General features: G+C 37.3%; 1 protein-coding gene across 8 annotated transcripts in view; it reads right to left on the bottom strand.

Moving 5' to 3' along the window:
* The window catches only part of LOC120325661 (otoferlin-like), a 166,990-nt gene that overhangs the window by 5,302 nt on the left and 135,775 nt on the right, over positions 1 to 25,913 (bottom strand). For 5 of the 8 annotated variants that reach the window (XM_078112210.1, XM_078112216.1, XM_078112214.1 and 2 more), the window contains 17 exons: positions 23,033 to 23,191; positions 22,029 to 22,188; positions 20,051 to 20,104; positions 18,280 to 18,413; positions 17,482 to 17,583; positions 16,555 to 16,657; positions 11,404 to 11,454; positions 9,910 to 10,067; positions 8,744 to 8,959; positions 7,971 to 8,152; positions 7,215 to 7,385; positions 5,852 to 6,009; positions 5,033 to 5,175; positions 4,398 to 4,486; positions 3,653 to 3,751; positions 1,940 to 2,075; positions 1,248 to 1,347 (listed from right to left, as the gene is read on the bottom strand). In XM_078112210.1, the coding sequence (XP_077968336.1) occupies positions 1,248 to 1,347; positions 1,940 to 2,075; positions 3,653 to 3,751; positions 4,398 to 4,486; positions 5,033 to 5,175; positions 5,852 to 6,009; positions 7,215 to 7,385; positions 7,971 to 8,152; positions 8,744 to 8,959; positions 9,910 to 10,067; positions 11,404 to 11,454; positions 16,555 to 16,657; positions 17,482 to 17,583; positions 18,280 to 18,413; positions 20,051 to 20,104; positions 22,029 to 22,188; positions 23,033 to 23,191 (2,215 nt within the window). Of the gene's footprint in view, positions 1 to 1,247; positions 1,348 to 1,939; positions 2,076 to 3,652; positions 3,752 to 4,397; positions 4,487 to 5,032; positions 5,176 to 5,851; positions 6,010 to 7,214; positions 7,386 to 7,970; positions 8,153 to 8,743; positions 8,960 to 9,909; positions 10,068 to 11,403; positions 11,455 to 16,554; positions 16,658 to 17,481; positions 17,584 to 18,279; positions 18,414 to 20,050; positions 20,105 to 20,282; positions 20,316 to 22,028; positions 22,189 to 23,032; positions 23,192 to 25,913 lie in introns of all 8 variants that reach the window. The other 3 variants (XM_078112211.1, XM_078112212.1, XM_078112213.1) reach the window with 3 other exon arrangements.

Below are 25,913 nucleotides of genomic sequence, written 5' to 3'. Positions count from 1 at the left end.
GTTACGATTTTATCAGTAAATCCCATGTATAAATCGCCTCTCGTCAGCAGTATACTTCAAAGTGAAATTTCACGGGACTGTATAGGTAAACGTTTTCAGACAAACATCATATAAAAAACGAAAACGTCTATTCTTTTCACTCCCTCCTCTCAACATTTTTGCTCTCTATCTGAATCGAAAAAAAAATACATTCTTATCGTAAATTATAATCAAGGTTAAGAAAGTCAAGTTTTGAAATGGTTTTATTTTATTCCAGAAAAAATCTGATGCACACTTCGAGACTTGAGTTTTTTCAAGCTCATGGTAATTCTCAAAATCTGGGAAATCAGGGACGGTGGACATTTTCCAGTCAGCTAACTTTCAAATACATCTAAACCATTGTTCGACTAAGCATGCGCGGAAAAATAAAATTGATGTCGGCTTGAGCAACTGTGACTTTTTTGAGTAATGGGCAATGGCATACGATGAGGGCTGTTATGAAGTCGGAGTGTGGCAAGTTTCCTCTTGAGTCAAACTTCTAAATTTGCTGGAATCGGAGTTGAATTTTGATTTCATGCTTTAGTTTAAATAGTGATAAAGAAGTTGGAATTGTCCTAAATCATCAAGTTTACAAAGCGTTCGTAAAAGTGATTTCAGAAATGACCTTCACATGCACGAGTTTTTATCCTCACTATTTGATGTTCTCAGACTTCGGAATCGGAAGAATTTTGTGATCGGGATTCGAAGTCCAAAATATTTGTAACCCGGTGTCGGGTGCTAATTTTTTCTACACTCGCAGTCGATTGTAATCTTCTAAAGAGTTCTTCAAAACTCCAACGAGTTGTTAAGGATTCCAAAAACACCCTATTAAAGCAACTTAGATGACAAAACTAGCCCACGATTAGACAACCTTCAGCGCTGCGAAAGCCATTTGGCATCGTTTCCGCCAACCTCAAACATACTCGATGACCCAACATCTACTCAAATGTCACTGCCTATTCAAACTTTCGCAAACCACTTATGATGTAACGAGCTAGTTCTTACTAAGAAATAGGCCAAATGGAATACGAATGATGGATTAATTCAGTCTATGACAAAATGATAAGGACTTCTAAATTGCGGCTTCGGTGCCCCAAGTTGCCGATCGCTGCACTAGCCCAAGAAATCTTCGAGGCGACTTCTACCCTGACTGATAAGCAATAACATACGATAAGTGCATAAACCTCACTCTATGAAACTCCCTTTAAAAGCGAAGTTGTGATTCTTACCCAAGAAATCATCGGCTGAAAAGTGATCGGCGTCCCAAACTTGTAAGTTGAGTCTCGGTGGAATCTTAAACTCTGTTTCATCCCAGGCAAAGAGAGATTCCTGCGAAAATGATATTAACTATTAAGATATGAAGTCATTGATAAGGAATTATATAATTTGAATATTCTGACGTCATGATATGACGTCATTAATTGCCTTTTTTAACATTCACCGAAACGATGAAAGTAATTTTTTAGAAGGATATTAACGCAGACTTGTATATAATGAGTATATGGCGCCAAAATAAATGACCTGTGACCTCAATGGTTCATTGATATAGGGAATTATGTATGGTGCACCATGACTATATAATATGAAGCTGCCGCTTTGGCTCAATAAAACTGCTACGCCGAAAAGGAAAAAATGTGATTTGGTTACAGTAAACGATGTTTTACCGGCTATAGAGATCGTTTTGTTAAAATCATATTGGGAATTTTGTTTTTTAAGTCTGCTGGATTAAAAGGACCCTAGCACTACATCCTTTGTGAAAACATTATCCATATAAAATTATATCTAGTTAATAGGTATAATATACAAATTTATTTCAGTGACAGGTAGCGACTGACGCAAGACTCCATCAAGTCTATACTGCTAGGAAAACAGATGATGAGGAAATAATACCAGAAATTCAAATTCATAGAATAAACCTTACCTTCTTTGTAATGACAATCTTCTCTTCGGCGATCAAGTAATCAAACGGGTAAATGAACCTCCAGTTAAAATTCCCCTCACCAGTGAGTGAACGGTAGTGGATGTCTGTCTCTTGTTTGTCCTCCCCAACCAACCAACTGTGATAACACAGCAAAATATAAGAAATTATAGAGTTGAGCAATATAATAATTGTGAAGCCGACACTAAAATAATTAATAAAGAGGTCCGAATTAATATTCATTCTTTCAAGTCGTACTAAACATTTTGAATGCAAGTATTATTACCAACCATAGGTAATATGTTATTGGGAAAATATGCATTGACTGACTATCAAGTGAATATTCTTATGATAGGCATTTTGCATTATTTATTGCTTTTTCAAGTTTCTGGGATTTATCTGCTTCTCGCTGAGCATTGTCGGGCGATACTTGGATCTCGTGTATGTAACTAATTCCGTTATCTGCTCATGCTTGGCTGACCATTGCTCCAAATAAAAATTTATGATAAATCATTCAGTTCTGTAACGAACATACGCATATAATTATTACGCATTCAGACGCATACACACATAATGGTACATTATGGTATTATTTATGGTACATTCGCCAGTAACCCTGGCCTCCCCCGCGTAGTGGGGCAAACACAGTATTTATAAAATAAAAACACACATACGCATATACGACCACTACAAACAGATACGTATATATGGCCATATTATTTGAGCGTTTTTAAATTTTACCAGGGATTTAGTAAGGTAGCCATAGAACAAACTGATACTGACTGTTTCATCATATGAATTTCACATTGTACATCACACTATCCGATACTCACACACATAAATGTCATGCCACACAGTAACCTAACGTTTTACTCGGAACAAATTTGATACAATATCCCATTCATGCTACATAAAAGTTGCATTGCACGACACATATTTGGCAATTGGCGTTATCTCACATAAGCCAGAATATCCGACAAAGCACATGCGATAGTTTTTACATAAAAATCATATTGCACAACACACACATGATACCATTTTTCGTGAAAAATATATCTCAATACAAATATTCAGTTGAATTTCAAAAAACACATACATTTTCACATAAACAGCACATCGCTAACACACATATGGTATCATTTCACATACGGTAATTGGCACATTCCACAACGTTTTACGTATCCTACAATAGTTTTTAAACGCTTTCACATAACCATCACATCGCACAACACATATTAGATACCCTTTCACATATATGTCAGACATTTTCTCCCCAGTAAAAAAATCATCATCTTCGCAAACAACCTCGTCTGTGTTCCAGATAATCACTCTCATCTCATACCTATGTGATGATATTAAAAAACTTTCTAATCATCACGAAACATGTAATGGTTCATTTTCCAAGCAAGCTGAGAGGTTGGCAAGTACATAGACGGAAAGTAGGGAGGGGGTGTATATAACTTTCGAGCAAAATAATAACAGTTTTGGTCGATCTTTTTTATACCGAAGGAGACTATTTCATTACGACTGAGACCGCATATCCACCCATACTTCCCTATTACTCTTAACCCTACTAAAATTAACTGTTAACTGAAAAAAGATTTATAAAAATTCTCCCGCCCCTGAATCTTGACATACTTCTCAACTTGCTTGAATCAGAGGGTCTGAAAATTACTACTATAAATGTGATGACGTAACGATGACGTCATATCGTACCCTTTGACATAAATATCGGATGCTTTTTCTCCAGTGAAAAAATCGTCGTCTTGTAGAACAACGTCTTCTGTGTTCCAAATGATAACTCGAAGCTGAAAGCTGATCAGATATTGAGAGGGTGGTTAGAGCGACATCTACCGGCACCAGTAGAAAGTTTTTTTGACGAGGCTTATTCATAATGACTATAGTAGGGGAGCAAGATATGATAAGTTTTGCTAACGTTTCAAACGAACAGACGGATTAGCTTAATTTGGGCAAGCAAAGAAAAAAAATACAGTATAATAAATAGTATAAAAATCTATCAAACTAAACTTCCGATATTATTCGGAAATAAAACTTAAATGAAATTGTTCGCTAGAAAATATTTTGAATTTAGTACGTTGGGAACACGTAGCCATTAGTTAGAATAATGCTCGTCATTGCAGTTACCGAGTTGATGGGAGACTCCGGACACAAACAAGAAAAATACATTTTTCACCCGACTCTCGGTGGTTTGAATGATTCAAAATTCGACTCCAACTCCAAAACAATCAAAATATCTTACTTTCTCTCCGACCTTTATACAATGCATTTTATTTTAACGGCCTACTACGGTATTACAGTACTGAACCAATCATATAGGATATCAAGTTTGAGCTATTCATCTCGATTTTACACGTGTAATCGCTGAATTTTTATCTGTTAAACGTTTTGATGGGCAACTACTCAAAGTATCGGTGAAATTGCAACACGGCTGCAGACTTACCCTTTCGGTTTCCTTGGTGAAATATCCACAGCTGGGCCAGGCATGGGCATATCCATCGGAAACATGTCAACCCACAGTTCAAGTCGACCCTGTGAAAATGATTTTGAAAATTGTGTAAGAAGAGTTTATTTTATTTTGAAAGAAATTCCATCGCTTACCACGGAAGCTTGTCACAAGGGCAAATAAACAGGGTGTCTCAAAAGTAAGTAACACTTTTAATTTTGATTTGCTTTTCAGGTACTCATTATAGAGCGTTCACTTCTTTAGAAATTATATCATGGTTAAGTAGTAAAATTTAGGTATTGTTTGTATTTTTCACCAACCCACAGAATGACAAGCAGATTAACTGAGGTGAAAAAATGCTGATTGGGAAGAAGCATATAAATCAGTATAACAAACTCAGCACCTCTTCAACAAAGAATTAGGAATGCGGCTTCTGCCATCATTATTTGAAGTATTTTTACTTGAAGAATAGGAAACCCTGAGCAAACGTGCAACTTATATAACTCTTCACGTATAATGTCCTAATTTAATCCAGGGATGGAGACCATGACAGCTTGGAGAGATAGTGTCCTCACAACTCTTTCATCAAATTCACTGATCGAATAGAATGCTCAACTTTTCTATTTTCTCACCTGTTCGATCCCCGGTTTCTCTGGACTGAACAACGATCTCGTCTCCACATGCTCAGGGGCCAGATGGCATCCAACTTTCTGAATCTCATGCCAGTTTCTCAGGGCAACCAGAGCGACGTGCTCATCTGTTGGCTTTTTGTGGCCTGTGTTAGAAGATAATTTCATATTATATGACACATACACATAGTGGTTATATAAATGAAAAAAATGGGAGTTTGAGTTCCGGTTCTCGACTTCGGGTAGTATCAAATTTTACTCCAACCACCGATTTTGAGGAGTTTAAAAATAGCCGTCTCAACACGCATAGCTCTGACTTTGAAATGTCTTAGAAAAAATTGCAACACAAGAGTATGGCACCATTACAATGAGACTAGGCGAGTGCGACGAACTTTAATTCAAAGCCTTGGACGTAATTATTCCAGTGGTCCTTAGATTGGAATACCACGCCCACGGTGTAATAAAATGAATAGGCAATGTCTAAATTGAAAAATTCCGGACCGTTCTAAAATAGTTAATCTAATCAGAAAAGGCTGCTTACACAGACCCCGGGTTGAAGTGAAGACGCGAAAACGCCTCCTGCCAAGGTCATTATAATATAAAAATCATTGTCACAACCTGGCGCCATTCCAGGGAAATATAACCTTATGTTCATAATACACTTGATGTGTATAATTGTGATACGGAATGGTGCCGCCATCACAATTACGCAAAAATTATGTCACAATTCGCAAATAGGACATCATGCGACCCCTTGGAGACGTCACACAGAAGGAAATGACAATGGTATTCTAATACACTATATACGACAGTGTAACCTACCGTTTTCATCTTCAAGTTCAATAGAGCCGGTGTAGATCTTTTTTCCGACTTTAACTTTGCCAGGAGAAAAGTGCGGTCCTTCGATCTTGTAGTCTTTGCAAAGTTTCGCCAAAATCTGACTCGGCTTCATCGGGTCTCGCCATTGGTTGTAACCAAAGCTGGAAGGTAAAATTCGTTGTGTATCAATATACATTCAATGTTATTCAAAGCCTCAGGACAGAAAAAGAAGGCGGAGAAATATTCAATAGTGTATAGCAGGAGTGTGAAAAAGACGGCCCGCGGGACACGACCCGGCCCGACAACCCATTTAGGGTGGCCCTTGACAACACTCAAATTTCTCCATATCAAGCATAAAATCCTGATCCGACAGGCTCACATGAATAGGAATTCATAATGTTTTCAGCATCTGTCGTTGCGTTAAATCGTTTGCCCCGTGCCTGGATTTTTTTGTGTGGCTCATTTAGATATGGCCCATCGACAAAAAATGTAGCACCCCCCTGGTGTATGGTATTAGATAAAGTGGAAAGTATTATATAACAGAGCAAATGCTTCGTCACTCGTATCAACTTCAAGTTTAATTCAACAAGTAACCCAATGCCATCCATCTATCTTTTTTGATCAAGCTATGCCCTTTTTCAATAGAGCTATATATCAAGACCCGTGCAGCTAACTGTAAAATTATGCCATCGCGACGTTGGAGCTCATGACACCAGGTCACTTAATTCAGGAAAATTTGAATGTTGATAGCATGGTGTGAAATTGCGACTGTTGCAAATTAGCTTTCTGTATGACAAGCGAATTGTAAAATTTGGAAGCTTTTTACTTCAGTATCAGTGCAGTCAGTGTATACTAATCCACTAACACAACGACCTATATATTGGAGCCCATGCAACTCTATGGAAGGCGGCTTGAAATTTCTGTTATTGCGATTATAGTACTCAAGAGGCGGGGTGCATAAGGAGGACTTTTAAACTAGGAATTTTATATTGACTTTTATCTTCTATATCGATATTCTCATCAACAATTTAGATTTGTATGGGATGACCCCCAAAAAAACCATACATAACCCATACATTTTCTAATCACTTCAAAAATAGTGTGAATTATTTAATTTTGTCAACATTTGAACTTTTGTTTGTGTCTGATTATACCCTAAACTTTTCAGAAATCAAGGACGTTCTGTACAAAAGTTAGGTTCTTTCTAGAAAATTTTTCAAATTCCGTCATCGGCGTTGGAGACACGGACTTGCATCCGATGCGCACAATTGTCAATCACTTACTTACTTATTACATATCAGTGACCGCTTCTACAGAACTTTGTATATAGTGGTTGTGTGCTATATATACAAACTTAATCACTCACATGCTGTACTTTTCCGCTATTCCGCACGTCGCCCGATGTTTGCTGTAGAATCGATTCTCAAGGTCCAGTTTGGTTTCACCGATCAGATCATCGGCGCTCAGAAGATCCCAGTCGTACACTTGAACAGTGAGAACGCTTTCCATGGGAAACGTCGCTTCGAATTCGAAAGTTCTAAAAGGTATGATTTGTACATTAAATAAACTTTACATCATGAAAGTTTTGCATTATGTTGTCGAGTTTTGTTTTATGACGTCAATTTTGTAATATAACGTTGCTTGTTTATAACATGACGTATTTATTTACAAGAAAGTCTTCATTTTCCGACAATAACATTGTGTTATGACGTTATATGGAGCTTTCAGGTAAATTAATATTTCATATTACAAAAATCAAATTGTGAGTGACGTCATAAGTCAACACGTGCCGACATATTACATGATGTTGAGTCACTGTTTAAAAATGACATCTTTCAAGTAAGTTATTACGTCATATTACAAAAAGCAACGTCATATAATAAAGACGGCATATTGTAAAAAGGAACGACTTAAAGCAAGAGAGTAGGAATATTTGAGAGAATACCCTGGTTGTCGGTAATGAGGGTTTGTATGTAGAACCATGCGCAGATAGGTACTACGTAAAATGATACGATTTTTGGAAACTACGGGATTTTCCAGTTGGGCACTGCCTACTCGGACCTGTCTATCAAACCTTAGGCCTTTAAACCTGCGATGTAAACATAGAAAACTTCTAACTTACTTTCCAAACATTGGATTCAGCTGCTTCGAAACATAATTCTCTTTATCGTTGACTTTCTGGTTTCCGAGTAAAACCATGAGATATGGATCAGCTTTGCCGTTAGGATCGGTTGGATGAAGATCGTTCGCTCGCACAACGTAGACACGAACCATCACATGAAGTGGTTCATTGCTTGGGAGACTCTGTAGAAAATGGGGGTTAATGAGAGAGTTACGTTTTTGCTCCGAATAAGTCCTAAATAACAGCATATACAAAGAATTTTTTACAGTAATGTTGAATTCGCTCATAGCCGTTTTTTAAATTGTATTGGCTTGAATCGCTTCAAATGTCGCGCCAATCGGCATTTGTTGGATATAAGCACATGATAGTTAAACTATTCTTTAGAAATTGACAATAAAAATGGCTACATAAAACTTTAATCATGGCTCAATGAGCCAGATTACCTAATTAGACCTTGATTACATGTTATTAATAAGACAATAAGATTGTGGATAGGGACGCTGGTACCGGTAACAGCATCTTTTGGTATCCACTCTGATCATGATGGACAAAAAGAAATAAATTTACAAAAACCCAAAGATTTGATTTGGAACAACTGGAAAATAATTTGGAACAAAATTTTGCAAAAGTTTTAATCCTAAAAAGCCATGCGGGAGTTTTTTTACACTTAGCTATTGAGAAATCAAAAATAATTCACGCAACAAATGCAATAAAGAGAAAAGAGATTTTTGGCCCAACAACAACAGCGGCCAAGAAAGCGCCCAATCACGAACCTTGAACATTCCAACTAGGGGATCAGGCTGTTCAATCCATTCCGCTAATGGGAGCCTGTAGATCTTGAAAGCTCCTTTGAAAGTTCCAACAATTCTCTTCTGATCCAGGAGGTCATCGGCATCATCCTCCCTCTTGCCCCGGAAAAGATCAAACGAGTGCAAGAGGTCGTGGAAGCCGGAGAATTCTGTGACGTTTTCAAGCTCTGTGTCGTACAGCTGTGGAAAGATTGAAAGAATTATTTATTGGGATTTTTATAATTATTCTGGGGGAAAAAACAGATAAGGCGTTCGTAATCATATGGTGAATCATGCATGAAATACGTACTGTTGGGTCACAAGTAGGCCATCCTAAATTTGGAAGTTAAAGACACCATTGGGAGGCACTCAAAAATCTGAATGCTTTTGATTACATACATGCCATTGTTAAATATTTACGTGAGCGATATGCTGGACGTTTGAATATAAAGAATATTACTATGAGATGGAGCTGGCAATAATAAACCGTACGGTTATGATTCTCAAATATATGTCAGAAGATACACCGAAGAAATATCATATTTAAAGCAAGCGTGTTCCCACGTGTTCCTAGCGCTTAGTAACAGCGCCGTACGTTATATTGACTTCAATTTCAGTATATTCGTATCGCTTCTTGTTTCTATCAAAAGATATACCGGCAATTATGATAAAAACGGCTTCTAATATATAAGAAAAGAGTGTTCCTTACGCTCAACGCGATGCGTTAAACGTGAGTCATCTCACGAAGAAGCGTTAATCCCTGCGTTCCGTTGGAAGTTGATTTTGGTAAAGTATGTTTGGGACGTCCCTCAAGTCTATACTTGACATAAACATAATAAATAAGGGCGGTGGTGGATTCAGGGTGTTTGGAAAGTCATATTATCCAGCGATCCCGTTCTTGTTTTCGTTTTATACGTTATACGACCGCGCCAAATGGGTAACGTGCGCAACAGATGACCACTCGCGGTATATAGAATTCTTAGAATTTTGCAACAATTATCGAATCCGTTCTTGTTTTCAAAACTATAAGTTTGGCATATATGAAAGAACCTGTGGTTAGTGAGTTCGATACAAAAGAGACCTGGAATTTAACTCATGACTGAATAAAAAGCGCTCGGAACAATTAAATAAGACAAATATCTTTTGCATACCCTCAGTTCATCGATTGGCAGTTTTTTATTTTTCCATTTCTTTGCAGGTGAAGCAAGACCTTTTCTTGCGAGCTTGACAGCTCCCACTGCACCTTTGAACAAGCGTTTTCCGACTTTCTTTTCTCCTCCCACGCCTCCGTTCTCTCCTTGGTCTGGAACTGCAATGAATAATATTAAATAAATATAGCATTGCAATTTATAGTCCGAGGACGGCGACCCTTTCCTAATTAGTGGGTAAAACATTCCTTTTTACTAATAAAAAGTGAGTCATATTTATAATCAAAGTCTGCATATAGAGAATCTTGCTATTTCAAATTTTTCCCAAAGGTCTCAATACCAATTTTTCATCACTGCGTTTTTGCAATAGTCTATTACTTGAAAAGTGACTTTGCCATCTCCTGGCCAGTGGTTTATCAAATATAGATGGCGGGATCGAACCCTAGTTGCGATAATGTTTATACACTTCAGTGAAGTTAGGTGAGAATGTCAAGTCGGGAAGATATTTTTAAACAGAAATGGTTTGAGCTGAGTTGGTTCATTTCAAAGATTTCTATCCTAGCTCCATATATCTCAATTCTATATAGCCGTGTATGATTTCTGATAATAAATGTGAGGTACAAAGAATAGTCTTTTTGCACACAAACATTAATGTATTCTTGTAAGGTTTTGCCAGACCAAAGTCAAACATATTTCAATTATTGACACAGTTATATGTTACAAATACATTTCGAACGGAAAAAATGTTACAGAAACACATTTGTGTTGTTGTGCATCAAGAATCTTGAATCACTTAGAATTGAGTTTATATGTAACTCTTATCTGAACGGCTTATCATGATTTTTTACTAAATATGAATCATTGCATGCAGAATACTATATTTGCGTTCCTTGGTGATAACAAGAACGCAAGACTCTGGGTATAAACCAGTATATTTTAATCAGAGACCTCAGCACAAACGATAAAACCTATAATTGGGTCGAAATTTTCATAAATGCATGAGGAATGAACCAGCTATATATCAAAGCATGCAATTTGAAGAGGCATTGGCCCGCTGTAGCTGTTTTTAACACTTCTATCATTTATGTGGTTTGAGTGTATAGTGAGTGAGTTTCTTACGTTTTGAATAAACTTTTGAGAGTTCTAGAATATTACCCAGACTTCGGTTTAAAGAGATTTGAGAATACGGCACTGGCCCCGCCCTCAATACCAGTCAAACCCGAATAAAACTATGAATAACATCTTTCGAAGATGACTATTATGTGCTTCTTAGGGTTTCAGTTTTTTTTTTCAAACTTTTGCGTATCCTGATGATTGACTTCTGTTTTCCAGGAATTCAAACATAGCGACCCTACTTCCAACTAAACGTCAGATTAAACCGGTTTTTTTTTTTTTAAGCCAAGCCATTTTTTAAGCATGTGTAAACATTCGCATAGCAAAGTGAAATCTGATCAATTAAAATGTATTGATTGAATATTGATTGTTCTACTGCTTTACCATCATCATCGTTCCTGGATATCGTCAATCTCTTCAATCGACCCAGATAACCTACGCGTTGGAAGAAAATGTGGAATTATGGGGTGATGCCTATCTCATGTTGGCGTGCTGGTCATGACGTTAGACATGTTGACATTGCTTGTTTAAAGATCTGGTGTTCCAACCACATTCTAACAAACTCGGCGGTGTGGCGCATCCTGCTATGTGTTAGGGATACGCTCGCCACAGCACTTCTGATTACCCTGCGTGAGTTCGCAAGTTCGAATACCATGCGGGTGTAATTATGTGCGAGAGAATTGCTGGACTCCCGCCGCTGTAGGGCGGTTCACGTAAAAGCTAGTCGGTTAGGGCTTCTGCCACCATTAAGTCTATGCGTCTGAAACAAATAACTGGCTAACTAAGCCCATACCCGATATGGACAAGAGACCGTGGTTCGCCATATGATTAAGCCGTTTTCGCTAGTGGCTTTTCTCTCCTTCGGATAAACATGTGAATACTATCCTATTTCCGCATTGTGTGTCTCCAAAATGTCGTGTCCCTGTTAATGTGACAAACGTTTATGAGACATTTACCAATCGTTTTACTCAATCGGGTGGGCGATGTCAAATCGGGAAGATTCTAATTCCTATAAAAGCAGTATCCCTTGCATATCAAAGAATGATTGTACAGTACTTGTGCAAACGTGTTTAAAACGTATATAAATGTCTGAAACGCACGCACAGCTCAGCCATGATCAGTACTTATACTTATCAGCAAATATAAATAAAACTTGAAAAATCATTAATAGTGATATCATATACCTGAGAAAAAAGGGAATACATGGGATATTATAAAAAATAAATTCAAAGAATTTTCCTTGAAGCGCTGACTTGAATTGTCGTAATCTCTTTTTGTATGGATATGCGCGTGCCAGGTATTTCTTCGATAATAACCAACGAGTTTTCACTGAGCGAACGGCGCCTATACACAGTGACATATCACAGGCACCAGCTTAGCGACCATATATTGCATCATTGTTCTCCTGTTTGATTTATTATTGTGTAATCGTCCGCAAATGTTGAAGCACTCCATCTAAATTCTCGGAAATTTTAATCACGGACTTTCCAAGAGTATGACATTCCATGTTGCAATATCGTTAACAATTACACCATTGTGCTACTTCAGTATCGCATGAGAAAGATCTAAAGCAGTGGTTCCCAACCTTCTATGACCATTTGCCCCCTTCCGAAAGCTTTTCGCGCTCATGGCCCACTGTGGTATTTATAAAGATATTTTGACTAGATTTTTCAAAAAAAAATTAAAAACCCGGAAAGTTACTGCTTTTATTTTCTAGTAAATTTTATTGTTTATTTTATATTTGTATTGAAGTGTTGCTCAATAGTAATTGCATACATAGGAAGTTTCACGGCGTAAAATCTTGGCAAATGCTCTTTTGCTTTAGTAAAGCCATGCCACGATTTTATAAACTCGCTTATGGCTAAGAAGCGTAGCTTTTTCACTTTGAATAGATTTTTGGGAAAATAAAATTTATGTATAAATGATTGTCAAGTCAAATAATTTTGCGACCATATAAGGCATAAGCATTTCATACCGCCTAGTATTTGAGCATACTCTTGGGCCACGAGATTTTACACAACATTTTTTTAAATTGCGGCTCGCTTGAAAAAAGTTGGCACCACTGAGGTAAAGTATGCAAAATAAATTGCACATATTATAATCCTACTTCCGCGCATTTTCCGAAAATGAATGATATTCCATTTTATAGCCTTTATACTGCAGTGATTCCCAAAATTGATTGATCGACGCGGCTCAGGATGGTGGAGCGCCCGCAAGGGGCAGATACCGGTACCGGCACGAATAGTTAAGGTGTACCAGTATAATTTAACTGTTACGAATATACACGTGCTTGAACTGTACTATTGACGTAACAATTTGCGGTATTTAGAACGCAAAAAGTAAAAACATAAAGTGTTAACCATTTCAGTTCGGGCCATATTAAATAGTTACGCTTGCCGTAATTGGCCCGCGGGCCACGGTTTGGGAACCCCTCCTTAATAGTTTTCCCGGAAAGCAATCATTGATAGGAAAAGAGCGTATAAGGACAGGAATTGCACCTTTTCGGCTTTGCCAACTCAATTTATCCTGGGTGAGACGGTGCATACAAATCCGATATTTGCGACATTCCTGTTATAATAGTTGGATTATGTTTATACAAATGTAACTTCTAATCACATTTGACGATTATCGCCAGGCAATCGTTCGGAATAAAAAATATAAAACGTCATGCAAAACCGTAAAATGCAAATAAACTTCCTGCAGCTATTCAACAGTAAATTATTCTCAGAAACCAATCAAAGTGTTTTTTCAAACAAACAGGTTGATTTGTCAAATTTAGCATAGTCATTGTTACGTAGAAGTCTAGGCCAAGCCTATAAAACCGCAAATTAATAAACGATTTTTATCAGTTTTATTTTGGTTTTTGCAGAAGTTATTTTAAACAAATAGGTTTTCTAAGTTGGGCTTTTAACCCTCAAACATGACATCATATAAACAATGCAAGCTTTGCAGAGATTAGTCGTGATCTCTATTTTTAACTTCCGTGGGAATGCTTGATATAGTAAACACACGATAAGATTTATTAATAATGCCGCTTGGATAAGGTTATGCTGTGGCCAACGCGAAAAAAAAAACTATTTTGAGATAAACATCTGTTTTTGGCTTTTAAATCTCTCTAACTTTTCATTGAAACACTTTGGTGAATATGGCTTCAAATTTTGATTAAAAAAAACAGCTTAAAAAGTGCCATTTTTTAAAGAAAATATTGTTAAAATTTGCAAATCTTGCTCGTTGTCTTCGAAAAGATACATATCAGTAGCAATTTTCACACAGCCTTGTTCAGAGTAAAATATGGGAAAGTGAAAGATTCGCTTCACGATTACCCTGTAACGTGATAGTATTTGCACGCGCTTGAACCTCAATGCGGCTTATGGAATACGGCTTTGAGAAGTGTGATGTAACAAAACAAAGTTTTTAAAGACAATTAGAACCCTGTGGCGTAATAATCGTTAAAATCGTGACCGCGAATGCATTGTTAAGTCAAAAACGTTTTTAATATTCAACTTCCAACTAATAATAATTCACGAAATTTCGAAACGTTCGTGACGTTATAATAACATTCTCCATAATTATATTTATTGCTTTAATGACATCATTGTCATTGTTACCAAATAACAATAATGAGTTTTAATAAACAAATAAAACTTAACTTGTCGTGAAACTCGTGAGGAGAAATGTCATTGTTGTATTATTTAAATATATTTATCAAATAATCATCAGGCATGATGTGGAAAAGATAAAAAGGTTCAAATATACACACGAGTATTCTAAAAATATAAAGTTGGTTTTCGAACAAATAGCAACTTCAAATTACGATGTTTTGAGTAGAACCCACGTGATGGTAGGTCATGTGACAATGAGACACGTGTTTACGATTAAAAAAATAGTAAATAAACTTTGATTTAACAGTTATTCCACGGTCGTTGTAACTATTCGATCAGATACAGCGAACTTATTATAAGGGTAGAAATCGTGTATTGGGAACGAGCAAGTTCATACTATCAGGGCAGTGTGTCAGTCATTTTTAATGATATCTCCTCAATTTTTAATTTTCTAAATTCTATTTATTCGCAAGCGCACGAATTTGGGAACAGCGCGCCGAAAGCGAGCAAAATTGCGCTGTTCAGCGTGCATGAAGGACAACTTTATGGTCATTGAGTGGTGCGGTGATTAGAGGGATATAACATCTCTCGTGATTTGAATACAAAGGAATACAGGTAAATTATTGGTATTGTGTTATGTGTTTGGAATGCTATTTTGGGGTCATAATGAGGGAATAGTGTAGCGGGAAAACGAGTGGACGACATTGATTAGATCTACCCGTCATTTCAAACAATATCCTAAACCAACTCTTCTTTCATCATAGCCTATTTAAAAATTGATTCACTGATTTATTATGGCAGTAACATTAACATTACTCTCACTGTGAGAGCTCTAGAAACTAATCAGCTCGAGAATAGTGAAATTGTCTCGAGTTTACTCTTCTTTCAACGCGTTTTTCAATAATTTTATTTACTTTAAAATACTAGTAAAATCAACATATTTCTTGATAGTACTTGCTTGATACATCACCATAAGGAATATTTAGCTTTGCTCGTGATTATCGGTTTATAAATTTGATGAGGCCAAAACATGTCTAAATATATTTAATTGCCCGCTTGTTTGTGGCCATAACACCGCGGTAAATTATCCTCCATTTCGAAAGATTTTCTTCTATTTATAGCTGACAGACTTTGGAATTTAAAACGCAGAGCTTAAAATTTCGTATATCTTCTCCCATGAAATTTTATGAAATATCGCCCTGGAAATTGTAAATACGAAAATTTCTTCATTTTAATACATAATAATAAAATATATTTCGTTTAATAAAATGCGGTGCGTGTAAGGTTTCCAACGTCCGTTAACTTATTATTTCGCCATACTTGGAAAACTTATTGCAAAGTTAAAATTAAACAAAAAATGAGCATTTGAGAGTGAAAACGCCAAAACGGCTATGAAATAAATCTGACAATGTTCAACAAAACTTAAAAAAAAAGAATTAAAAAATTTTAATTTGAAAAGAGTGTTTGATATCTTGTTATCGCCCTCAAACACATCTCCGGTGAGAACGGTAACATGACCTAAATTATCGTAAAACAGGTCACAGGTACTGCATCGCCCGCTATTAATTGCTTTTCTTCAACTGTGTTTAGCTTAGTACGTATAACGTTATGTTCTCAAAGGGCTAAGTGTTAAGTAAGATGAGAAAAACCTATGGGATCCGCGAGCTATTTTTACTTTTTAAAATAATCACTTGGCTGATTGTAACTGTCCAATGAAGCAAAATCGTTTTGTTATTTGATTCGTTTGTTCCTGTGCACGGGCGCTGTTGTTTGAGAGAAGCCTCAAGTACAGGCGGTACCGTACTTTCAGAAACATGGTATATCTCTCTACATGTAAGTAAATTATACTCGAAGTCAAAATGCGATGCACCTCGCCGGAAATACGATTCAAGTCGTACAATATTTGTCACGTTATCTACAAAACATATCTCACCATCGTCCTTAGGTACGTTAGGTAGGTTCGGATCATCAGGCGAGCGTTCATCCTCATCGTACAGATCATGAGGGCCTTCTTCCGCTTCCTGGCGTGCTTTTTCCTGAGTACAAATTTTGCCAAAAAATTAGATATTAATGTCAATTTTACGCTGTTGCGGTGGTTGATAATACGCCTAACGTTTGATGTTGTTTTTAATATTCATTGGCACATCTTGATATGACATTCGGTGCTATTCTCTTAGGTTTCCATATGACATCCGTTCAGCACCATTTGCTGAAAACACTGGAAATATTCTTATATTGCCGAGGTCAACAATAGTCATTAGTCATTTGTGTCGATGCGCGGCCCGAGATTTTACTTAATTCATGGGCACACCTTCATATGACATTCGGTACTATTCTATTCATATTTTGGGGGATTTTGTGCTGGAAGTGGCCATGTGTGTGATTCGTGCACAACTTAGAATACAAGATGCGCATACGACATTGGATACATATGACATTCGATACGTTTTTATAAACAATTATTTGAAATTTAACTGACATTGCGTTGGCCGCAAATCGAAAGGAAGCCTTTGCAGGCTGTATGCGTTGCGTTTTGGACCAACTCATTTGCCCGACTGTCGGACCGGCTTAACCATGACGGGGAACTGTACGAAATGCATTGTGCGGGGCCTAGTCTGGGTGGAGGCAAGCATTAATAGGGAATTAAAAGTTGTCTATTCAGCTTATTACCTTTCACCAAGTACAAAATCACAATTTGAAATAACTTTACTTACAGGCCTTGCGTGCACAGAATAAACACACTACCTATAAATTTTTATTGATTGAATTAGTAATATAAACCGATCTTCAGGCGTATGAAAGTGCGTAGGTTGCAGTTGACATGGGTCTGTCTATGTGTTCCGGCCCCTAACACACCCACCTCATTCAATGTATCCAATGAAGCAAAGTATTTGCTCCACCAATCCAAAGCCGCCTCATCCAGTGGGTCGTCTTCTTCGCCTTCTTCCTTTGCACCGTTTTCCTGGGAATAAACAAGTTTTACTTTTCCTGAAGGAGTGTTTAGGAAAAGCCTTCGTATTTGAATAACGGTACTTTTGAAGTATGTGAATCAAGATGGCGGACACCCGGACATAGTATGTGTACCAGGTTGAATTAACGCCAAAATTTCCGGTTCAAATACTACGGGAGTCACTTGGCTATCCCGGAACTCGTAATAGGACTAAATTAAAGTAAATTGTAAATGGCCCAACCATAACCTGGTAAACATACTAAGTTCCGGTGTCCGCTATCTTAGTTTGCATACTTCGGGAGTACCTTGTATAAGATGTTCGGAAACGAACTTCTGACGTTACAATTTGGTATTTGTGACGTCTCTGAAGTTTATATTTATTTTCGATATTTCATCTCGAAATTTATACTGTGCTATCCAGGTCCGTAGGCGAGCCCGTATTTCATACCCCACTCCGGGTTACCGAAATTTTGACTCCGAACCCGGTTCCCGAGTCAAGGATTAAAAAAAAATATTTCTTCGACTGTGGCTCCAAACTCCTAAATTCAAATTTCGGAAATATTCGATAAAAATATTTTTCGTGAGCAGATCAACGGTTTGGTTCCAATGGTATTCATTCTGTCACCCGTACATACTGATTCCCGTTTATCGACAAGGTTATAAAACGAAGAAAAGCTTGTAACAGTTGTAAGATATCCTTGTACTCACGTCTATTGCTATCTCCACCATTCCACCAGGGGGCGGTGGTGATAAGTGTTGGAGTCCCCCCTGGGATCCAGCAAGCGTAATGTTGACGTCACTTCTAGAAATTGCCGCCATATGTTGTTTGCGACCTTTGATCCCTGAGTAGATAAAAAGACACGTCAGCGTTCTGGTACAAGTTATACCTGAGATATATCATGGTTACGATATTCACCGTCTGTATGGTTCTAACAGGGGGTTGTCTACCAGGAGCCGAGTTAGAATATCCCACATAAAAATGGGGAGGTATTTTGCTTTATGTATCGACCCCGTCACTTGAAAATACTGGTGGGGCATTAACAGGACACTGCCCCAACCCAGCTTAACTAATACGCTAATTTATCCCGACTTGAGATAAACCAGAATCTAAAAAAACAGCATTCATACGTTTGAAATGGAGTAAGTAATAATGAACAATAATGGCCAGTTCCTGCTAATAGTAATGGCTTTTTTGTGTATCAGGGGCCTGCTTGTACATAACGAAAATGTGAAGACCGCCGCAAAGTTACGGGTTTAATTAGAATATGACTAAAAGACAAAAGGCCATACCAAATGGGAAAAAACTGCTGTTAAGAAGTACCTTCCCAAGTATCGGTAGGTGCTGGGCCAGAGCTTTATCTGTACCAAACGTGTGGAATACGTCAAATATGCGCATTACAGCAACGCATTCACGTGTACTCGTAGGGACTTTAAGGAAAATATGGAAACAAAATACGCAAAGTACGAAAATACGATGTTCTTAGAATAAAATTGCAAACACATTAAAGAAACGAGCAAGAGACAGACAGATCGGCTCAAAGATAATAAAGACTAGCATAGTATTAATGAAAAGGTACAACTACGACCGAATGAATATCTATCCAAACTTTTAACGAATAAAATATATTACAGACATACGGACAGACAAGCAGTAACATTCAGACCGACGGACTTACAGATGATTCAAAAACATTAATAATAATAAAAAGGAACTACAAACTAAACTAAAACTACTATCGAATACATAACGGACAAATAGACAGACAGACAAGTACGGATAAACATAGAGACAGACAGATACAGGACATTAAGCATTAAAGAGAAAAAAATTGATAATAGTGTAAATAGAGCTTCGGTCGAGGCCTAAGCTTTTCTTATATGATTGGTTGATTGTGTATTTTAGAGGATATATCCAGGTAAACGCCAGAAGAAGATCTAATAATTATTGCGAATATTGAAAGCCGTTAAGAATAACGCAGTAAAGTGGTGAAGTTTAAATTTCCAATACAGCATATATATGGAAATGGCCAAATGGCACCAGTATCCGACAAGCCGGCAGTTTTGCAGTCATGCAGTTTTTAAAAAAAAATATCGTCGATTCTTTAAGAAACATAAACCATATTCGGATGTCAATTTCCAGTCGCGTACTTATCAGGGAAGATACAGAGCCTTCTTTAAGACAGTGATATGGAACAACACATCATATGGACGAGTTTCGAGCACAAGAAATTCAGAGAGATTTCGGTCGATAGTGACTTCTTCAGTCCCTGTGGGTGTCAGAGTGGAGAGACAAATAGCGATAAAACAACCATGCATTCTCCCCGAAGATGAGAGAAATTTTCTTTTGTTCAATTTTAGAGCCAGCATACCAAAGATCGGCTATGAATGCGTGTACTACCAAAAGGCCTTGTAGGTACGGACTAAAATATTTTTCTTTCAGCTACAATCCATGCTATGTCTAATTCGATCATTATCTCACGATTGAATAATTTTTTAGATTTCATATCAATATCCTCCTCGTCTGTTTCTTCATCTGTCAATCATAGGACGTCATCAAATAATGACGTAGTAGAAGTTAAAAATAAAATGATATCAAAATTTTTTAAAAGCCCTTTGTGCAAAGGCAGACGTGTTAGTGATTTTTTTCACACAAAAAACATATGCATGCAATGACGTCATCAACACACTGACTTCACAATAACAAAATATACCTTGCAAAGTATCCGTGAAAAGCCTGATTGCAGCTTTGATGGAAATAGGAATAACAAATTATGCAATAGTGCTAGACTGTTATTGAGTCCATTCTCACAAGAGTATTAAAATAAGATATGAACAGATTTTGGTTAAACTCGCAGAACAATATTATTCGGTGCGTCCGTTAGTATATTGTTAGGAGATTTTGCGTTTTTAGTTTTATTTTGTTTTTATAGGGGAAATGGGGGGAAGGGAATGAACTATGAATGTGATTTTATTTCCTTGATACGCATTTGGCGCATACAGCCAAAAATCCAATTATTTCGACAAGATCGCTATGTCTCAAACGCTACCCCGAGTCCTATCCTGAGATGTAATTAAAGATATAAGTTTCCAAACGAGGCGCGATTACCCAGTGTATAGAAACCGGTTCTCAACCAGTAGGCCATGGCCTACTTCTGGGCCACAGAAACATGGCAAGAGCCATTGGAACGATATAGAATTATGATGGGCGTCACTCAGAAGTAAAGGAGACTCATTTCTGAGCAAAGTTACGCGCACTCACTCAAAAGTAAAGAAGACTCATTTCAGAGCATAGTTACGGGCAGTCTCTCAAGATTGAAGTCACGAGAGACCACTGGAATGCCACGAGCTATTGTGGTGATACTTGATGCGTCAGTAAATGCCGGTTAATTTATGTGAGTAAATGTAATTTTGTCTAAAAAAATTCGTGATTCAGAATCTGATAAAAAAAATTAATGTTGTAACAGATTATATTTTTAGAAATTACAATTCGCATATTTATTCATGAACTCCCCACTCAGAATAGTTTTCCGTGTGGGGAATTATCTGCAGCAAATTTCTCATAATTGCGGCAAGTACCATCGTATGGGCGTAGGCGGGTAATTTCATAAAGTCATCGGAAATATTCTTGCAGCGCGTGATTCATAGACTGTTTTAAAAGTTGAAATTTTTATCCGGAACTTTTTTTCATACGCTTTTCACTCGAATCACGACTTTGTGCAAACAACTGTTATGTATAGACGTGCTGCTTACTTTAAAAAATCCCGAATATTTCCCAGTTCGGTATCACCCACTCAATTACTACACCTGGAAAAGGCATGAGACCCAAAACTTTTAATTTTGATGGCATCGTAGTCAGGTCTGACACTTTGACTAAAATTATCTCAATTATTGACTCGATTTCGGACTCGGATGACCGCGGCTTGGGGTTCATTGACATATACCCAGTAGCGGTTGAAAAAAACTTGATGTTTGAAATATCTTACTCCAAAGATCCCCAAATTTACAAATAAATATCATAAAAATGATTTCGCAAATTCAGGATTCTTCCGGAACCCGTACTGAGTATATTAGCAGTAAGCGGATTCGAATCAAACAGTGTGAAAATTCTAGAAAAAATTTTTACCACCGCCTGTTAGGTGTTAAATGTATATAGAAGGCTGGCTTCTAAGAATACTAGACTGTCCACGCACTCTCAGGATTAGATTTTAAATGAAAAAACAATATTGCTTTGTTACGCATAAAAATCCCTAGCCGGAGGGAAGGCGAAAAACGCCTAATAAAAATAATAAATAAAGGGGTTAGAATTAAAATATCGATTTTGTTTGTTACACATAGCTTTATGCAGAGCCTTGTTAAGAGCGAAAGGGCGAAAACGACTAAATCTAATAATCTTACTAAAATCAAAAACGTTTTAGTTTTCGCCGTTTCAGATTCCAAATACCAATATTTGTTTATACCTGTGTACATCTCAGATTTCTCTGGCGGCCTGAAGATGAACTTTGACAAACTGCTGATGATGTGGGTTCCAACGAGAACTTCACGTCCGAATGCTCTGCAATCAACGACTGTGATGGTGATAGGTGGGCAAAGGTATTCATTCTCGGGCAGATCGACCTCCTGGAACAAACAAAAAGGCTGTTTTTCATAGCATACGGCGGGGGTGGGCAAATTACCGCCCGAGGGTAAGATACGGCTCACTTGTTTCTGCTGAAATACGACTATAATTTTTATTAGGTATAAATTTTTGTTGGAAATATCGATGAAAACTACGTCATAACGACCCCCATTGTTACATTGAGCTTATTATTATTAAATAAACGTTATCCTAGCTGTTGGGCCAGCTTTTGTAAGTAAACTGTTTTCTATTCAAAGTTTTTCATAATGAGTTTTGAGCTCTCATTCACTCGGGGTTCTAAACGAATCCGAATCTCGGACCGAAGCACCTCTAAAGCCCACATGATGTCGTTGGATACTTTTATTATTATATGAACATAACGCCTCATAAAGAATAAAGTTCGTATGGTTGTGGGTTCGCGAGTTGGGTTCAACCCAGCCGATTTTTCAAGTTGAGGATATGCCCACATAATCGCTTTGGACGTAACAATTAGGGTAAAATGTGCCGGATCGGAGAGATTCTGCCGCTTTTAAAATACAGGACGACAAAAAAAAACTCAAGTCATTTGTAACATATTCCAGGGAGAACGTAACTTTTGTGCAAATCGTCATAGTTACTGAAACGTTTGGTTGTTATCATGCACAAAAAGAATTTCAATTGTTAAATACGTTTCTTAACACTATGCGCATTGCAGAAACGCGGGCCGGTTACGTGGATACTTATATAGTGGCTGTTTTGAATTAAAGGTGCAAACACGCCTATCAGAAAAAGGATTCTATCCTATTTTAACAATAGAAAAACCCATTGAAAAGAAAAAAAAAACACTCAAGATAACAATCCACTTACGTCAATAAATCTGACGGGTTCGGCAAAGTTCGGATTCTTCTTATAATTCGGAATGATGCAAGAACTGACCGCCTTCCCTGCAATCTGGATATCCACTCTCGGCTGATCCACTGTAGCCAGTTGTACGCGCTTCAAATCCCGCAGTCCCCAGAACAAAACCTGAATATGAAAAGAATAGTTGAAATCAGAGTTGAAGAGACTTGAGACATTGGTTCGCCTCTGTACTCAACTTCATAGCAAAGTTACAAGCACTCACTAAGAAGTAAAAAAGACTAATCTCTGAGCAAAGTTAGGAGCACTCAGGGATGCATTACACGTCTTATGACTTGGATAAATCTTAATCTTCAATACTTGCACGCATAATGGGTTTAAAAATATCTTTACCGTAATGCATTGAAAGTGTTATCATTACACCAACTCACGGGTTTCATCGACATTATTATTAATGCTGTGAGGTATATTGCATTATGTCATAAGAACTACATAGGTTTCAACGTTGTGACCCAACAATACCTATTTAAAACGAAACAATATCCGGTTGCCAACTTGTGTATTACATCATAAATCACAATCAACTTAAATATGCTAATTACTGTGAGGTATATATGCTATTTATATGTGAGGTATATTGTATACATTGTGACTCAACAATGCCTATTCATAACGAAACAATATCCGGCGTATTACATCATAAATCACATGCAACCCTATTGTATTTAATATGCTAATTACTTGGGATATTAACATGTATGGTCGAACATGCATGGCCGTCCGTCTACCACAAAATACGTTTGGGCCGTACTTGAAAGTGTAACAAATCATATTATACCGCTGCAAACGAAGAACCTGATCAAGTGGTCCCCAACATGGGTACATAGACCCAATGTGTCCATCCCCACAATATTTTAGGGGTAAGTGGAGTCTGTCAGCTTTGTTTTCATAATATGGAGACGAAATAAAAGAATGGGTGCCAGCTGCTGTGGTTGTATCTCGCGTAAGACTACAATTCAAAAGCGCGGACCCAGATGTAATAAAAATGTATGACAGATTATACGTTGAAAATATCGACAACAAAGCATGGTTTTTCCCAATTGGGGGCTCTTGGACCCCAATACGGTTCACAGAGCGGTTTTGTAGGTTTGGGAGCTTTGCATTGATAACATGAAAATAAATAGCAAAGTTTTCGGGTGCGCAGTTTTTCGGTTTTTTCTAAATTCCTGACAATTTTTGAACGTAGCTGGGGTGAGAAGCATAGGTCATAGCAAGGACCTATTGTACATAACAGTTATAGTTTGTTCTATTAGAATGGGAACGGTTCACAACTCCTAAGCAAACTATCGTTAGCTTTCGAAAAGTTGAATCTGAGAAAGACTGTCATGTAACAGAAGGGGTGTGAAAGGGGCGGCAACGGTTGTTCTTATTATACAAAGCTAAAATAATTTGGTTTCATGCCATACTGGAAAGATTCTTCAAAAACATTACAGCAATTACATATCGATGTCTGCTTGTCGAAAGAACTTCTACAAAACTGATATGCAAATAACCTATTAAAATCCGATCCATGACACACAAATAGTGGAAGGAGGCGTCGTCTTGCGCCACGAAATTCTGATGGCGCCACAGGCACTGATATGCAAATAAAATCTGATCCATGACACATAAATAGGGGAAGGGGCGTCGTCTTGCGCCACGAAATTCTGATGGGGCCACAGTCACTGACGTAGGAACAGGCTATTCTTAATTCAAAAATGTGATGAGGCATGTTGGAATGAGCTGAGTCATAATGGATATCGAAATAATACAAACATCCGCTTTGTGTAATCACAATAATGCTAATTGCAAATCATCTGTGACGACATAAAATTAAAATTTATGCAAAAATGAACGAGAAAATAATCTTAATTATATATGATGAGATTTCAACATTTCTCAGAAATTTTATAAGTATTAAAATTATATTTTAGAATGTACAAATGGAACCATTTTATAATCAAATTTGTTGTTCCTGACCCCGGCAGTTTCGGGTTCATTGAATGGAATATTTTAACCTTTACCAGAAAATTCCATCCGCGCAAAACACGTTCCATGAGTTTTGTGCAAATTTGGAGGGAAAATAACTCGTACTATTTGATGTAACATTGTTGGAATATCATGTATCATGCTTTCCCGGTCGGTTTGAAACAAAAAAAAATGATTGTGCAAAAACATTATTCCTAAGCATTGATCTTGCAATACAAGCCAGCAAACTTGCCTAAGACATTTGTTGCGTGGGAGCAATATCGTATCTACGAAAAATGGTGTCCATTGCAAAGTTTAAAACGCGCCCCTTTGATAGTTGACTGAAAATTTTTACAGACTGGTGCTGAATTGAGATACTTGTACGTTAATATTCAAGTAAAAATACGAGTTGCAAATATTTCCAATTTAACATTAGCTTATGAAACATTAAACTTTTCTCTTTGTTGCGCACTTTTTCAAACAACGCCCATGGTACAAGCCATACCCTAGATACGCCACTAAGTGGTAATTAATCCAAATAAGTTTCCAAACCTTCAGCTAAAAGAGTAAGAACAACGGCATGAGTTTATTTAAAATAAAGTTCTTCAATCTGATTTGCGGGAACATTCCGAAATATAAGGAAAAATACTGATAGATGAAATGCATACGACCACGTGAAATTATATTCCTTTTTTTAATCAAAGCAAAACCCCAAGACTTCGGTCGAAGGCGTTCTCCAATTCAAGTGAATGCGGTTAAGGAAAATCGATGCGGTCGTGAATGAAATTTATTGCAATAGCATTCAAAACTCAGCCGACTCAACCGAATCTTTGACTTTATTTGGCATTCTAATGTTGAAACATGACTAAGATATTCATATTTT

The sequence above is a fragment of the Styela clava genome, chromosome 4 (assembly GCF_964204865.1).
Source record: "Styela clava chromosome 4, kaStyClav1.hap1.2, whole genome shotgun sequence".
Classification (NCBI taxonomy): domain Eukaryota; kingdom Metazoa; phylum Chordata; class Ascidiacea; order Stolidobranchia; family Styelidae; genus Styela; species Styela clava.
The sequence above is the reverse complement of the archived record's forward strand: the minus strand, read 5'-3'. Positions and strand labels throughout refer to the sequence as shown.